Source organism: Babylonia areolata, chromosome 7 (assembly GCF_041734735.1).
Source record: "Babylonia areolata isolate BAREFJ2019XMU chromosome 7, ASM4173473v1, whole genome shotgun sequence".
In the NCBI taxonomy this organism is placed as follows: Eukaryota; Metazoa; Mollusca; class Gastropoda; order Neogastropoda; family Buccinidae; genus Babylonia; species Babylonia areolata.
The window spans coordinates 32,019,372-32,034,680 of NC_134882.1; the positions used below are offsets into that span (position 1 = coordinate 32,019,372).

The 15,309-nt window shown below is 38.9% G+C and overlaps 1 protein-coding gene across 1 annotated transcript; it reads left to right on the plus strand.

The window, feature by feature from the left end:
* Nucleotides 1-45: 45 nt before the first annotated feature.
* Nucleotides 46-7,134, plus strand: LOC143283966 (V-type proton ATPase 16 kDa proteolipid subunit c-like). Its single transcript, XM_076590446.1, has 3 exons — nt 46-263; nt 2,883-3,072; nt 4,087-7,134. The coding sequence occupies exons 1-3, from the start codon at nt 167-169 to the stop codon at nt 4,289-4,291; spliced, it is 492 nt and encodes a 163-aa protein (XP_076446561.1). The 5' UTR covers nt 46-166; the 3' UTR covers nt 4,292-7,134.
* The last annotated feature ends 8,175 nt before the right edge of the window (nt 7,135-15,309 follow it).

Here is a 15,309-nt window from a genome sequence, read left to right on the forward strand (position 1 = left end):
ATGGTACAAGTTTTCAGGGATTGTAATCGTGCAAGTCACATGATCAGTGATCCAACTTCATTCGCCATCTTTCGCGAGGTAGAGCTGACAGTCACTGCTCGCAGTTGATCAGCTTTCCCTGTTTCTGAATTTTGTTGCAGATTTTCATCAAAAAACTATCATCAGTATGGATGGCGAGACTCCATTTACATACCACCCTGACGCTCCTCCATATACGTCGTTTTTTGGCATCGTTGGTGTGACAGCGGCAATGTCTTTCTGCGGTGAGTTCACGATGTGACGATGAAACTAGCTGAAGGTTTGGATTGTTTCGATCTTGGTCTTGTCAGATCCGTTGCATTATTAATTTTGGATATTATTTTTTGATTGTATTAAATATTAGAGTATATAGAAATAGATAAGAAAAGCAAGATTTACCAAACCCGATTTCAATCATCGGTATGGTAAAACATCAACAACCCCTCCCCTTTTTCTGTGAGACTCCTGTTTGTCATCTCATTAACTCGACATAACCGTATGTTTTTGAACCGGTTAGTTTGCCAATCACAGATTAATCGAATTCATTAAAATTTGAAGTAATATTAGTAATTTTGTGTTCATAAATTTAATTGGAACAAACTAACTTAAGCCAGACATGTTCAACAAGACATACGGTAGAGTGATGCTGCGTTGGGGAAGCACGAGTGCAGAAACTCCGAGCTTGGGTGACTTAGCAGTCCAAGTAACTGTTAAAGACTCCCATTTAGTTGATTTACTGGGTTAATGTTAGTACCCCCTTGTAGTTGCGGTCACATTCTTGAGCTTGCAACTATCTTTCGACGTTGAAACAGCAGATATGTATCACAGTTTGACTTTAAACCGGTCTTGTTTAATCACTCGTGATTGAATCACGTGTCTTCTAAGTCATGTGAAATAGTGCTTTGTCCAGGTCACTAAGTCTCAGCAACACGCTTTCGATGGACTCATTACTGGAATGACTGTATACTAGTTACAACAGTGAACAACATATTGTTTTTTTTATTTTAAAATAAAGGTTAAAAAACACCACTTTTTGTGCTTAACTTAAGGGACAAGAGTTGATAAATGACACTGACAGTATGAATATGGGGACAGTTTAAACATTCCTCTACAAGCAGTGGTGGTAGAGGACCTGGAAATTTTACCATTCAGTTTAATCCCAGTTTACTTTTTCTTTTTTTCTTTTTTTTTGTCTTGGCCCTCTCACATCTAATTAGAAATTTTGTTGTTCCAGTTCCCAAGTTAAGTTTTGATGTCCCAGTTGAAATCCTTTCCTTTTTCATTGTATATTATTTGGGTTTTACTTAAGTTGGTTTGACTTTGAGCAGGTTGGAGGAAAAACTGAAACAATTTATGGCTGATATAAATTATTTCAGCAGATACTGTAGATTATTTTCTTTTTCAGTTTTTTTTCTCTGTGTGTGTGCGCACCAATTTGTCAGGAAACACTATTTCACTGACCGATTTTGACCTTGGCAGGTCAATACTGCATTGTGAATACATCATTATACAAGGATGCCCAATGATAAATTTTGAACTTTTTATAAAAGCTTTTTGAAAAAGTCTATTTTTATTTAATGATCCCAGTTTTCAGTTTGTTTCAGTGGCTCAAGGAGGCGTCACTGCGTTCGGACAAATCCATATACGCTACACCACATCTGCCAAGCAGATGCCTGACCAGCAGTGTAACCCAACGCACTTTGTCAGGCCTTGAGGGGAAAAAAAGGTGAATAAATAATAGATAAGCTTACACAAATAAATAAATGAATAACTATAATGTAAAAAAAAAAAAAAAAAAAGTAGTAAAAAGAAAAAAAAAATAACAATGATGATAAATAAGCAAATAGATGTAAAACATGAAGACGAACATGCAGTTTCACAGATATGAAAGCACAGTCAAATACATATAAACATCCCAGTACACAGTTAGATGCTTAACCTTTAAACTGGTTTCAAATGATTGACATAATGATAGGGATTTGCCCATTACTTTGGTTCAACTATTCAAATTCATGAGTTGACTGAGCAGAGATGATTATGGCAGAAATGTCTTTCTCATGTCATATGACTGTCACATGAGGGGTTACTGGGGTAGGTCAATATGCTGACCAAAGAAATTTTCCCTGTGGATTGAAAAATCCTAACTTAATGATTATTTCAGTGGGTTCTGGTACTAGGAAAGTAGCCTCATGTTAATTTCTTAGTCTTATCATTCTGGTCCCAGCAACATGCTGTTTGATGATTCGGTTAATGACTCACACTGGGGTCACTAGAGAGAGTATTTTAGTTTGATATAATGACCAGACTTTCCTTCAAGATCTGGTCATCATTTTCTGGCACTGGGGACCTCATGTTGCATGGTTAAACTAAAGTAAACAGAGGGTTCCAGCAGCATTCCATTTGACAGTTTATTGAAAAATGCATTATGAAGTTATCTAAGAATATACTGGAAAGCGTAAACTTAAACTTTGAACTGATCAGGTCTGCTTTATTAAAAATAAGAGAGAGAGAGAAAAGGACGTTTAAAAAATGGTGTGGGTGGAGCTGATGCCTGATCATCATGCATAGAGTGACAAACCCAACATGTTGATCAGGCCTTCACATTCAACTAAATGAAAAAAATAATTTTAAAATTAAGAAAGTTGCTGGATAAAAATATGTTAATAGATGGCTGTAAGCATGCACATAAACATTCACTGTTCAATAAGTTTTATTTTCATAAAACTTCCTTCAAAAAAAAAGGGGAAAAAAAGCTGTGTTTGGTATGAGTCTGTGACAATAACACAAGTAACAGTAACACTGATACTAATGTGACTGATTATTAAAAGAAACTGTTTAAACATTCACTTTGCTTTTGCTTTCAGCCCTGGGTGCTGCCTATGGAACAGCCAAGTCCGGCACTGGGATCTCCGCCATGGCGGTGATGCGCCCAGAGCTGATCATGAAATCAGTCATCCCAGTGGTTATGGCAGGTATCATTGCCATCTACGGTCTGGTGGTTGCTGTTGTCATCACACAGAGCATGTCTGGAGATGCGACCTACACCCTTTACAAGTATGTCAAAAGTTATAGACTGAATCGAACACTTAACCAGTTGGTTTTCCACTTGTGATTTACACCCCCCCTTACACACACATACACACACACACACTTTGTCGTTTTGATTTCAAACTTGAAATATTAATTAGTCTGAAGTTGTGAAAAACATTTATTACTAAGCTGGTAATTTGATGCCATCATTGCAGTGTATTTAAAGTTCCACTTCCATGATACAGAATTTATAGTGAAGGCAATCAGAAGAAAGATAGTAATTATAAGTAAAAAGTAAATTTAAGTGTGAATAAACTGAACTGAAATGATGGGGACCACTTGGGTTGATATTAATATGCAAACGGCAGACTGGCAACTCTCATGCAGGAGATAAGGTGCGTCTTTGAGTTTGGATGGCAGCAAGGTCAGGCTGAATTTGAAGATTTAATTATTAATTGCTAATTTAGTTATGCCAACAGAATATATTAATTGCTTAGTTATGTTAACAGGATTAGCAATTTTTCCATCACGTGAAACTTTCTACAAAAGAGTCTGTTATGCAAAGGACAGTTACTCCCAGCTTGTTTGCCCTGACCCATGTGTATTGTTGTCCTTAAGTATTGAGTCATAACAAGGCATACAGTAAACACTGAGGAAGGTGAACATGCACTTATAAATGGGTTTATTGGTCAGCACATACAGGGGTGGGTTCTTGAAGCACCATATTCCTGTATTTTGATCAACATTTTGACAAAATCAAGAATACTGGGCGATGTTTACAACACTGATACAGTAAGTATAAAACAGATTTTGCTTCACAGAATTTTGTGGAATTCTGGATCATGTGAGAGAGCATGCAACAATCTTAAGCTTTTACACCAGTCTTGAGCTTTTTTTGTTGCACACTCTCTGTTGTGATCTTTAATATCTGATTTAGTATGTATACATAATTAACTGAACAAGGATTAGGGAGGGGGAGTTCTGATGGGTGCTGTGCTGAATACATCATTGCTAAGCCAGGGCTTGTCTTTGTTGCAGGAGCTTTTTGCATCTGGGGGCTGGACTGAGTGTGGGCCTGAGTGGACTGGCAGCTGGATTTGCCATTGGCATTGTGGGTGATGCTGGTGTCAGAGGCACTGCCCAACAGCCCAGGTTATTCGTTGGCATGATCCTCATTCTTATCTTTGCTGAGGTGCTGGGGTTGTACGGACTTATTGTTGCCCTTATCCTGTCCGTGAAGTAGAGAGGTGCTCCAGGCCACCAACATCGATGCGGAGAGGACTTTTTTTTTTTTAACTCCCATTTCTCCGATGAAAGAACTAGCAGCCTGTTGAAGTCCATCTCATCTTTTATTATTTTGATATTATTGTGGTACTTAAGTCAGGGATCGCGCTAGACTTTTTCAAAACGCGTGCAGCTTACACAAAGTCGGCAAAAAAACCGCATAAGAGTCAGAATTGCGTCAGACCAATGACACTAAATGACACTACTCACCTATTTTCGCCGCTCACGTCGGCGCTGAAATTCACCGCAAGCCCTGACAATCAGTTCGTTGCACTGGCTCAATGCTGGACCTTCCATTGCAATGCACAACAGCGTGTCCACATGCGCATCTGTCAGTCTTGATCGGTCAGCAGTTTTGATCATATTTTGCCAGCTAGCTGAGTAATGTTCAGCAGTCAAACAAGGCTTAACTTTCCCGCTACAGGGTCACGCCCTGTAATGACGTCACTCTGTTCCAAAACTCGTCAGCTAAGCAGTGTTGTGTGCGCGCATACTCTGTTAATTGGCTGTAGCTGTTAAGAGTCATGTAGGCATCTCGCAGTGCTCCGCATGCACAGACACTTTGTCTTGTACCGTCTGATTCAGTATCGCAAACCTAGCTGCCAAGTCAGTCATAAAGTTGCATTGATACGGCTTGGAGTAAAAGTTGTTTTGCGTAAGTGTTACGCGTGAGCGCTGTGAAAATGCGTCAGCGAAAATCAAAATGCGTCAAATACGCGAAAAACATGCGTTAACGCGATCCCTGTTAAGTGTGACAAAGAAAAGAACAAACGCATCTTCAACTGGAATAGAAGAATGGGTCTTCAGAATTTAATGCACATTTATTTGTGTAATTGAATGGTAGCATTCTTGTGTGTGTGTATACACTTGTGCACACTCGTGCATTTAAAAGAACAAGAACATCAAGGAGTAGGATGCAAGTAAAACATTGGCAAAAGGAAAATAGACTGTACATTTGAACTTATCAATTAGGAACAGAAGTCAGTAGTTTTCGTGTTTCTTGAAATTTGACATATACTGCATTTTTGCTTATTACAAACCATTTCCATTATTTGACACTACAGTTTTCTGTGCAGTTTATTATTTATACAACCCTACGCTAAAAAGATGAAATAATCATAATTTCTTCCTCTCCACTTATTTAGGTTTTTTATTTTTTATTATTTTTTTTTTTAGGGGAAAAAAATTAATCTGTTCTGTTAGGACATAGATTGTTTTCATTGGGAATTGAAATACAAGTTTTGATTTGAGTTTTGAAACATCAGTTGCAGGACTTTCAGGAAGTGTCATAAAATGCTGTTTTATGAAAAATCTTCCCAGCCCCACCAGTCGTATGACATGGCTCGAGTTGCTCCAATCATTGTGTACTTGAGATAGTGAGCATGTGAAATCTTTTGACCAGAATAGATGCTAGTTTTGAATTAAATAGATTTTTTTTTTTTTTAATGTACTTTGCCTTGTGTGTGCTTGCACAAACAAACAGCATCTCTTCTCCCCCCACCCATCTTCTCTGTTGAAGCATTCCACAGAATTTAACTTTTTTCTTGTTCATTGGATACGTAGATTCATTGTGTACCTCATTCATGTGAATGCTTGTCATGTTTTTCCTTGCCCCAATATTGTGATATATGTAGGGAAAAAAAAGACACAAGAACCCTGTGATTGATGGATGAGAAACTAGCTGATTGATGAATGTTGTAATACTGTGGAGTGTGTATCAGGTGAACAGTAATATGCTTGAGAGTAGATCTGTCTGGTGTCTGGCATACATGCAATTGGTATAGGCTTTATGGTGAAAGCTTTCTTTAGTGGCGAGCAGTTCAAGAATTGTTCAGTCTACTTTTTTTTTTCTCTTGTTTTTTTCCAACCTTATACCTGATGCTGATCAGTTCTTTAGAGTGTTTTACCCGATTCGTATGGAAGTAAGACTTGTGGTATATTAAATTATTAACATTTTCCTGTTGAGAGTGTAGTGTCAGGCAGTTTTACGATCTATTTTGCAAAACGGTATGTTTTATTTTTCTTCGGTTTGTTTTTGTACATATGTCTTATGTGTATACTTTCAGTGCAGTTGATACACATATACTATGTCAGTCTTTAATTTTAATATTTTTTTTTTAGTCTGAATAAGAAAATGGATAATTTGGTTAATTGCCTCTTGTATGTTTGCCAGGATCCAGTTGAAATTTGTGTGAATATTGTAGATCACTTTGTACTCAGTACTAGCTACTTTTGGGGTTGATCTCTTTCATAACTTCAGTGTTTTTTGTTTTGTTTTTATCACCTTTGGCTTTCTTTTTTTTCTTTGAGGTGCAACTAATAGTATGGCTGTACAATTTTCATATGATTTTCTTTTCCTATTTTTTCCTCCTAAATTTGTATCATTTTGCATGGAGTTTTATTGTTTTCAAAATTTTGAATTAATTGCACTATGTGCATAATGCTTCCATTCCAGTGCAACCATTTTTTTCCTCATTGTGTTGCATTCTGGGCATGTATCATTCATATTTAATTGATTAATCTCCATTGTCATCATTACTCCCAGCTCTGCAGTCTCTGTCAGATTTAAACTTGGGAAAGCAGCTGTGAATATTGCTAACCAGGTATTTTTCTTTGCTGTCTTTTTGTTTTTAGGGGGTAGGGTATGGGATGTTGTTCATTGGCATTTGTTTTTTGTTCACATGTATAATAGTTTAATAGCAGGCAGCTTAGTATTCTGCCAGTTCTGTTCATCTGGTGTTGTACATGTTGGTGTATTCAACATTGAGTAATGGTATAAATAAAGTCACACCACCGATAGTCTTGAATGTGTTACTGTTCTTGTGTGTGTATGAATGGAAGTTGATGGGACTGTACTGTAAGACTGATAGTCAAGAAAGTGAAGAACTACACTGAGCTTTCATTCCTGCCAGCCGCTTTAGCGGGCCTGTAGTGTTTAACTGAAACTGGGAAAATGCCACTGATCTGCCCTTTGCCATCGTTTCTTGGAATTCCAGAGTGATGAAGAATGTGAAAGGGAAACTGTTTTATATAGTCTGCACTGTATTTCAGAAGAATGGACACGACATGCACTGTTGTGTTTGGAATAGATGACATTATCTTAATAACATGTGAACAAACTTGTGTGCAAGTGGTGTCGCAAAGTGAGATGAATAAGGTGACAATTGTATGACAAATTTACAAAACACAAAATATGCCTCACCTGTACTCAAATTGATCATCCTGCAATGTCAATTTGTGCAGAGCAAGGTATCCAACCACAATTTAATGTCTTAGTAACTCTCAGTGTCGCCTTAGTTGAAGTTCATAATACATCTCTATTCAAGATAAAAAAAAATAAAAAAAAAAGTATGTTTTAGTGCAACCAACTACAAAATGATCTGTGATGCATCAGCAGCAAAAACATGTTTCTTCGCTTCACTTCATGTACATGTACCAGAGTGAGACTCAAAAATTGTCACATATATCATTCCATGTCACAAGTGTGGCACACCTGTAAAACAATCACACTGACTTCAAAACACAGTTGGTGTTATTTTATTGGTAATTGGTTGGAAGTTACTCCACTTAGTTCAACTGAATCAAAAAATCATAGATATTCACATAAAAATCTTCAGCAGAAAACTGATCCACATATTGTGCACAGTGAGAAAAGTTACTATTTCATATGCAGAAAACACTAAGTTGGAAAAAGCAACACCGAAAAAAAAAAAAGCTTTATATAGTTTGAAGTTACTGTAAAGTATGTTGTGTGCATCTTGAGGATTTGCCTTTCAAAGACCTGCAAATCAATTTTTATCAAATCGACCATTTACACAACATGTATCTGAGCAAACCAATACGTTTGAAGTTGGTCTTATGGCAACAGGTGAAGGCCATGGCAGAATTGGTTGGGCATTTGACTTCTGATCTTGAGTTCACCAGTTTTAGAATTTAAGACCCGGTTTGGGCATGATGAGCGTTTACTTGGAACAGGCACTTTAGTCTTTACTTTGATTTTCCTCAATCCACCCAGGTATCAATCATTACCTGGCTTTGATTGGAGAAGGTAAAAGTGGCGGAAGGAGAGAATTGGTCCCCGCCTTTCAGTGCCGAGCCCAAGACAGTGATATTCACTTGTCTAGGGCTCAATTTGCTGCCTGCTATGGCCATAAAAACTTATGGGACATTTAACCTAACCTTTAACCTTGACACATGCAGACAAATGTATGCTTCCTGTGATCCTGAGTCAAGCGAATTCAGATTGATTTTAAGTACTGACTAGTTAATATTTGGAAAGAGAGAGAGAGAGAGCATGGATTTATCAATTCTTTGGCTGTGACATTTAGGTCAGGGTCAGAGTCTTAATTTCTCAGTTGATGTTGAAATGATATATCCACAGATCCAAGATTCAAGAAATGTCAACGTGGATCCAGTGGTATTTGATGTGAACATTAAGAACTTAGAGTTATACTCTGTGCAGCTGGAGTAGTTGAGAGGAGTACCTGCTGTAAGATTTTTTTTCCAGATGTTGATCCTGCTTTGAGTGCGAGTGGTGTAGGGGAACCATAGATAACCACATTTATTGAAAATTAATATGCTATTAGCTCAAGATATTCTTATCAATAACAGACCATATAGCTTGCACATGCATGCGCGGGCATAAACACATGTAAGACAGTAAATCAAATGGGCATATCATGAACTAATAAGCTCACTGCTTTCTTTGTAGGTTAATACATGCTCTCTGGCATGTGAGTGGGTTCATGGAATTTGTTTGAATTGTGATGAGACCACACGCAATCATGAGTATGCAAATGCAAGGACAAAAAAAAAAAAAAAAGACATCCCCACAAATTTATTAAATTGGGGATATGATTAATTAAGTGTGGGGGAGATTGTCAAAAAGGAATGGTTTTAATTTGTTGTTTCTTTAGGCTGATTTATATTAGTTTGATTATATGTATGGTTTCCACAAAGGTCTACTCATTACCACAATGTGGTCAAGCCATATGAATATATTTCCAGTTAACTTCACTTTTCCTTTAATGCTTCCATTCTGTCTTAAGTTCTACTACTTTACCACCTTATATTTGTGAGGCTTTATTGGGTATTAGCCCAGTCAATGAAAAACACTGTAAACAGGTTCAAGCAAAACAGAACAAAGAAACAACAACAACAAAACCACACACCTGAATTTCTATGTCAGTTGTAGGTTCATCAAAATTATAGGCTGCAGTTCAAGGAAAGTTTCAACAGATAAGAAAAACGTCGTCTTTACTACTGTATCATTCCCCTTGCATATCGCCAACTGATCAGTGGTGCGGCAGAGAGAACAGAATACACACAGACACAAATGTGCACAAACTTGTGCACACTTCTCTGTTAGTAATATTGCTCAAGGGCAAGAAGGCCTTAAAGCATTCACGGAAAAATTCTTACTACTGCAAAACACTGAAGAATTAATTCTTACCACTGCAAAACGCTGAAGAATTCTTACTACCACAAACTACTATGCTGAATATCAGTGAGCAAAACAACTGCTATGAATTTTCATGATTATGTGTTCCATGCACATTAATTGATATAGATCAAGTGCTGTCCTTTACATATTGATTTCTCATCATGGATGCGAATGCTGTCATATGTTGAAATTATAGAGCAAATTATTTATCAGTGAATATGTAAAAACAAATAATGAACAACGATTACAGAAAAATACCGATGAATTCAAGTGATTTTAAATGATGATAACTAATGGATTAAAAAAAAAAAAAAAAAAAAAGTGTGTGTGTGTGTGTGTGTGTGTGCGCGCGCGCCGCGCCACACACACATTACAGTCCGGTGTCCATCAAGGAAGATAATGTCTATAATCTTTGTGACGGAGTTTTTGTTGTTATCTCTCTTAGACAACCCCTCTCCCCCGCGCCCCCCCCCCCCCCACCTCCCGGTCTCTCTCTCTCTCTCTCACTCTCTGTTCATAAAGTGTGTGTGTGTGTGTGTAAGGGAGAGAGTCCCGGTGTCCACCAAGGAATACAATGACCTTTGTGACGGAGTTTTTGTTGTTATCTCCCTTAGCCTACAACATCTGTCTCTCTCTCTCTCTCTCTCTCTCTCTCTGTGATGGAACATCCGGGAACATTAATACCCAGCATGTGAATGTGCATCCGCGCGCGTTTATGAGGATTATCACTTAGTCTTACATATGTATATTTCAGCCAGTGTAATGTGAAACTGTGTCAAGTTGACTTTGTACATATTTTGCGACACTTAGTCTTAAATTTGTATATTGTTATTCTAAACTGAGTGCGGTGAGCCCCATCTGAGACTGATAGGGATCCTGCGCTATATAAGCCTGCATTTTATTATTATTATTATTATTATTATTATTATCATCATCATGTTTGTCTTAGAGAGAGAGAGAGAGAGAGAGAGTCTGCATGTGCGTGAAGTCAGTGAATGCGCGGCGCGCACTGACAAAACTGAAAAACACGCGGACTGGAGGATAAACTACTATGAGGATTCACTGACAGGGTATATTCTCTGGCGTGTTGATTTTTCTCTTTAAAAAAAAGAAGAAGAAGTTATTTCTTGATTTCTTTGTTGTTGTTGTTGTTGTTTTATGAAGAAATTCACCTTAACTTCAACGAAAATGCCAACTGACACTCAATCAAAACAAACATTTCAGAGAAAAAAAAAGAAAAAAGAAACAAAAGGAAATACTTTGCTGCATAATCTGACTGAATAAAAATTATATTGAATTGTTCACAATGGTGTGTTCTCGAGCAGTTATTCTATTCTATTTTATTCTATTTCATATTCTTTTTGAAATACCAAATATTGCAGTGACTTTGGAACTGCTGCCGGCTTCCAAAAGAAGGGAAACAACTCCCATTATCGTCGCAGAAAAAGCAGACGTTTACAATTGGCCTGCGTTTGAAAGAGTCGGCTTCGGTCAAGAAGTCAGGATTTCTGGACATCAGAATTATGGCTTTAGTACAAAGTATAGGAGAGAAATAAGCACAATGATGCTTGGCTGAAGCTGCTAATTGTTTTTCTTCCATTCATAGTGAGGGGAAAAATTAAAGCACAAGTGACGGAGGCTCGGGGCTTGGACATTTTCGCGGAGATCAACTTCATGTGCGTGTGAATCAGCAGACACGGCATATTTTTGGTTACAAAACTAACATATCTCGTTTGAAATACGCCATAGATTGTGGGTTTGTAGTTCTATCGCTTAGACCAAATATTTGACATTTTCGGCCCAAGGATCGATGCGATGCGTATGTATTGGTAACGCTTTAGTCAGCTACTCATACATAAACATCTTCGTCTAGCCCACTGCGCCAAAGACTAACAAAAATAGTTGGAACGTTGAAATTGTCAGTTACACTGAAGAACATAATTGCTTGTTTTTTTAATCAAGAGATGAAAATGTCGATAGGTAGAAGAAAATGACAACTTTGGTGAGTGGCTGCGGATAATTCGTTAACATGGCAAACGTTCTCATATGACTGAAAAGAATGGGCGGAGGTGGGGGTAAGGGGGGTCCACTGATCTAAACATAGACATCAGTGGGGGTGGGGGGCGGCGGAGGGGGGGGGGGGTCATCAACCGTGACAACAGGGAGAATCAGTATAAATTACAGATCGGACAGACAGCCCCAAAGACTTCGTTGCATCGACAGCAACATTTAAGGCTGTTCACCACACTGCTCTATTTGACCTTGTCTGCGGCCCGTGTGTTTTGTTTTGTCTTTTTGTCTGTCTGCCCCTGTGTGTGTGTTTGTATGTGTGCGTGAGTGTATGTGTGTGTGTGTGTGTGTGTCTGTCTCTGACTGTCTGCCTCTCTCTCTCTCTCTCTCTCTCTCTCTCTCTCTCTCTCTCTCTCTCTCACCTTAGCTTCGAGAATTAATGGACACGACTCTTTCTGGCTATGTCAGTGTTCGGCTGTCTTAGTGATGGTCTGTGTATTTTGTCTCCCTCTCTCTTAAATGTGCAAGGAGTGATATATGTCTTTTATTCATTGCCGTCATTGTTTCCTGTTGTTGCTTTTTTTCCTGGCAGAAATCTGGATCAACGCTTCACTGATAATACACATAGAACATTTCTAGAAAGAAGAAAAAAAATGAACGAACATACGAATATCTACAGATTCGTGCAGAAATCACACACCCAGTATTAATATACTGTTAAAAAATAAAAAAAAAAAAAAGAAGAAGAAAGAGAAAGAAAATTAAAAAAAAATAAATGAATAACAAGATCGAAACATATCGATCCATCTTAGGCTGTCATGTAATATGCCAAGAACATAATGATCTTTGTACAAATAATCATACACTTGATGAATATGGAATCGAGATGCGCCACACACGCATAAATCAAGACTGAAAAATATAGTCACTAAAACTGAATCAGTCAAAAATGTTCATGATACAGCGGTCAGACAACACCACCACATCCAACAACAAAAAGCTGGATCACGAAGAACATGTTCCCTGAACTGAGGGAGGAAAATGCAGTGCAGAAGCGAATAACAAACACTGACGATCGTTATGCGCAGAAAATTCGTCGTGGCTTGCATGAACGAAAATCAGTCGCGTATGTGTGGCGAAAAAAATCGTCAGTCGTGACAACTTGTTGGAGCAAAGGCTTCACGAAGGAGGATGTACATAAAAAGACATTTTTGGAAACTATCTTCGGAACCCGTTTTGGGAAAACATAATTCGGGGGCATTTTCAACGCCAGCCACTTTGTTCGTTTTTCGGATATGCCAGCTGAACTTGAAGCGAGAAGAATCACCTGACTGATGACCGTGTGTCTCCGTGTGTGTCAGCATGACGGTAAGACCGTTGTCTTTGTCCGTCAGTTTCTCGTTCTGTCCGTCTGTCTGTTCTCCTTTTCGGTGTTTTAATTAGGGGTTGTACTGTTTCATGCTGGTCTTGATTGATATGAGGTGTCTTTGTGTCCGTCCGCCCCCTTTCCCCCCCCCCCTCGCCCCCCCCCCCCCCATTTCCTCGCTTCTTTTTCACACACACACACACACTATCTTTCTCTCTCTCTCTCTCACTCTCACTCGCTCGCTCGCTCGCTCTCTCTTTATCTCTCACTCTCTCGCTTCCTTTTTTTTTCCTTTTTATTTTTTTAATTTTATTTTTTAGTGTTTATCCATCTTTCCCTGTTTCTCTCTCTCTCTCCGTCTCTCCACCTCTCTCTCTGTCCGTCTCTCCACCTCTCTCTCTCTCTCTCTCTTTCAGTGTGTATCCATCCCACTGTTTTGCTCTCCCTGTCTCTATGTTTGTTCTCGTCTACTGCCCTCGTTCATTATAAAAAATATTTTAAAAAAACAAAAAGTTTTGCAGTGTCTTGTCTAATTTTTTTTGCCCCTGGTTGTCTGTCTGTCTGTCTTTCTATGTCGTTGTCTCTGTCTTTCTAATTTTCAACCCCCCGCCCCCTACTTCTCCGTCTGTGTCTGTCTCTGCCTCCGTCTCAATCTATATCTATGTCTCTCTTTTTGTCTCTGTCTGTCTACTTGTCTGTCTGTCTGTCTCTGTCTGTCTCTGTCTGCCTGTCTGTCCATCTATCTGTCTCTTCTTCTTCTTCTCATTCTTCTTCGTTTCTCTCTCTCTCTCACTGACTATTTCGTTCTATACCTCAGGGAAATACGGAGCGAGATGTACTTGTGATTTAATGGTTGTATCACTTAGTGTCTGGTTCACGTGGTAACTTCACTGCTGTCTGGTCTGACCCGTTCCTTTTCTCCTTCTTGTGATTTTCGTTTCTCTGGCTGGTTTTAAAAAAATAGGGGGGGAAGAAAAATGACACGCACGCACGCATGCAAGTACGCACGCACGCACGCACTCACGCACGCGCGCGCACACACACACAGACACACACACACACACACACACACACACACACACACACACACACAGTTTGTTTTATCTTGTTCATACTTTTTGTGAGTGATGCAAAATAGGAGAGAAGAATAGGAAAACTAGTACACCGTTTGTTTTATCTTATTCATACTTTTTGTGAGTGATGCAAATTAGGAGAGAAGAATAGGAAAAGTAGTGATGTCATTAGGCATGGGTGGGGTGGGAAAAGGTTATGAATTTCCGTCTAAAATCACAATTGTGGGTAGACTTTAAGAAAAATGGACAATGCATTTTTTTCATCAGTTATAAGAAAAAGACCGTGTTTTGCTGTTTACAATGCCTTCTTTTTACATGATTGGAATCAGTAACTTCCTCACTCTACCCACCCCGCCCCCATGGAAGACAATAGTCAGTGGCTTTTAGATCCAGCAGACCCCTTAAAACGGAGTATGGCTGCCTACATGGCGGGGTAAAAACGGTCATACACGTGAAAGCCCACCCGTCAACATACGAGTGAACGTGGGACTTGCAGCCCACGAACGAAGAAGAAGAAGATCCAGCAGAACTCAACGTGTTTCTCCTCAACTCGTGGTATTCCTACTGATGGTCGCCCCTGCCAGATGTGATTCCACCCTTCGCACTCTCAGCTGTGGAGGACTTGTTTTGTTTGTTCCCCAGGTGACGTAACAGGGCCGATCTTTTGACTGTTCAGTGTCGATTTTTTTTAGGAAGTGTCTGGGTTTGTTCCAATGTTCCTTTTATTTACCTGTGTGCTAGCTGGATCGGTAGTGTAAGCAGTACTGACTTGAATTTGTATTCCCTGTGAATTGAGAGTTACCACTCTTTACTGTTTGTTAATCATTTCATCTCCTGGTCTCATTCTTTTTTATTTCCAGTTGAAAAACCACCGAGGCAACCATGTGTGTGTTCTGTATTGTCCATGTGTTCCGTGTGGCTTGTTCAGGATTTGAGGCTGTGCCAGTCTTGAATAAAAAGCTAATTTGTGTTTGCACATTTCTTCTGTCTTTGCTGCTATGTGCAATGTCGAATGATCGGTATAAGGACAGGCCCGGCACTTCCTTTTTTTTGAGGAAGTGTCTGGGTTTGTTCCAATGTACTTT

Bases quoted from the DNA above. Each gene is read 5' to 3' on its own strand.
- LOC143283966 (XM_076590446.1), top strand. From the start codon at position 167: ATGGATGGCGAGACTCCATTTACATACCACCCTGACGCTCCTCCATAT. The intron at 264-2,882 runs GTGAGTTCACGA...TTTTGCTTTCAG, and splicing joins AGCGGCAATGTCTTTCTGCG to CCCTGGGTGCTGCCTATGGA. The intron at 3,073-4,086 runs GTATGTCAAAAG...TCTTTGTTGCAG, and splicing joins GCGACCTACACCCTTTACAA to GAGCTTTTTGCATCTGGGGG.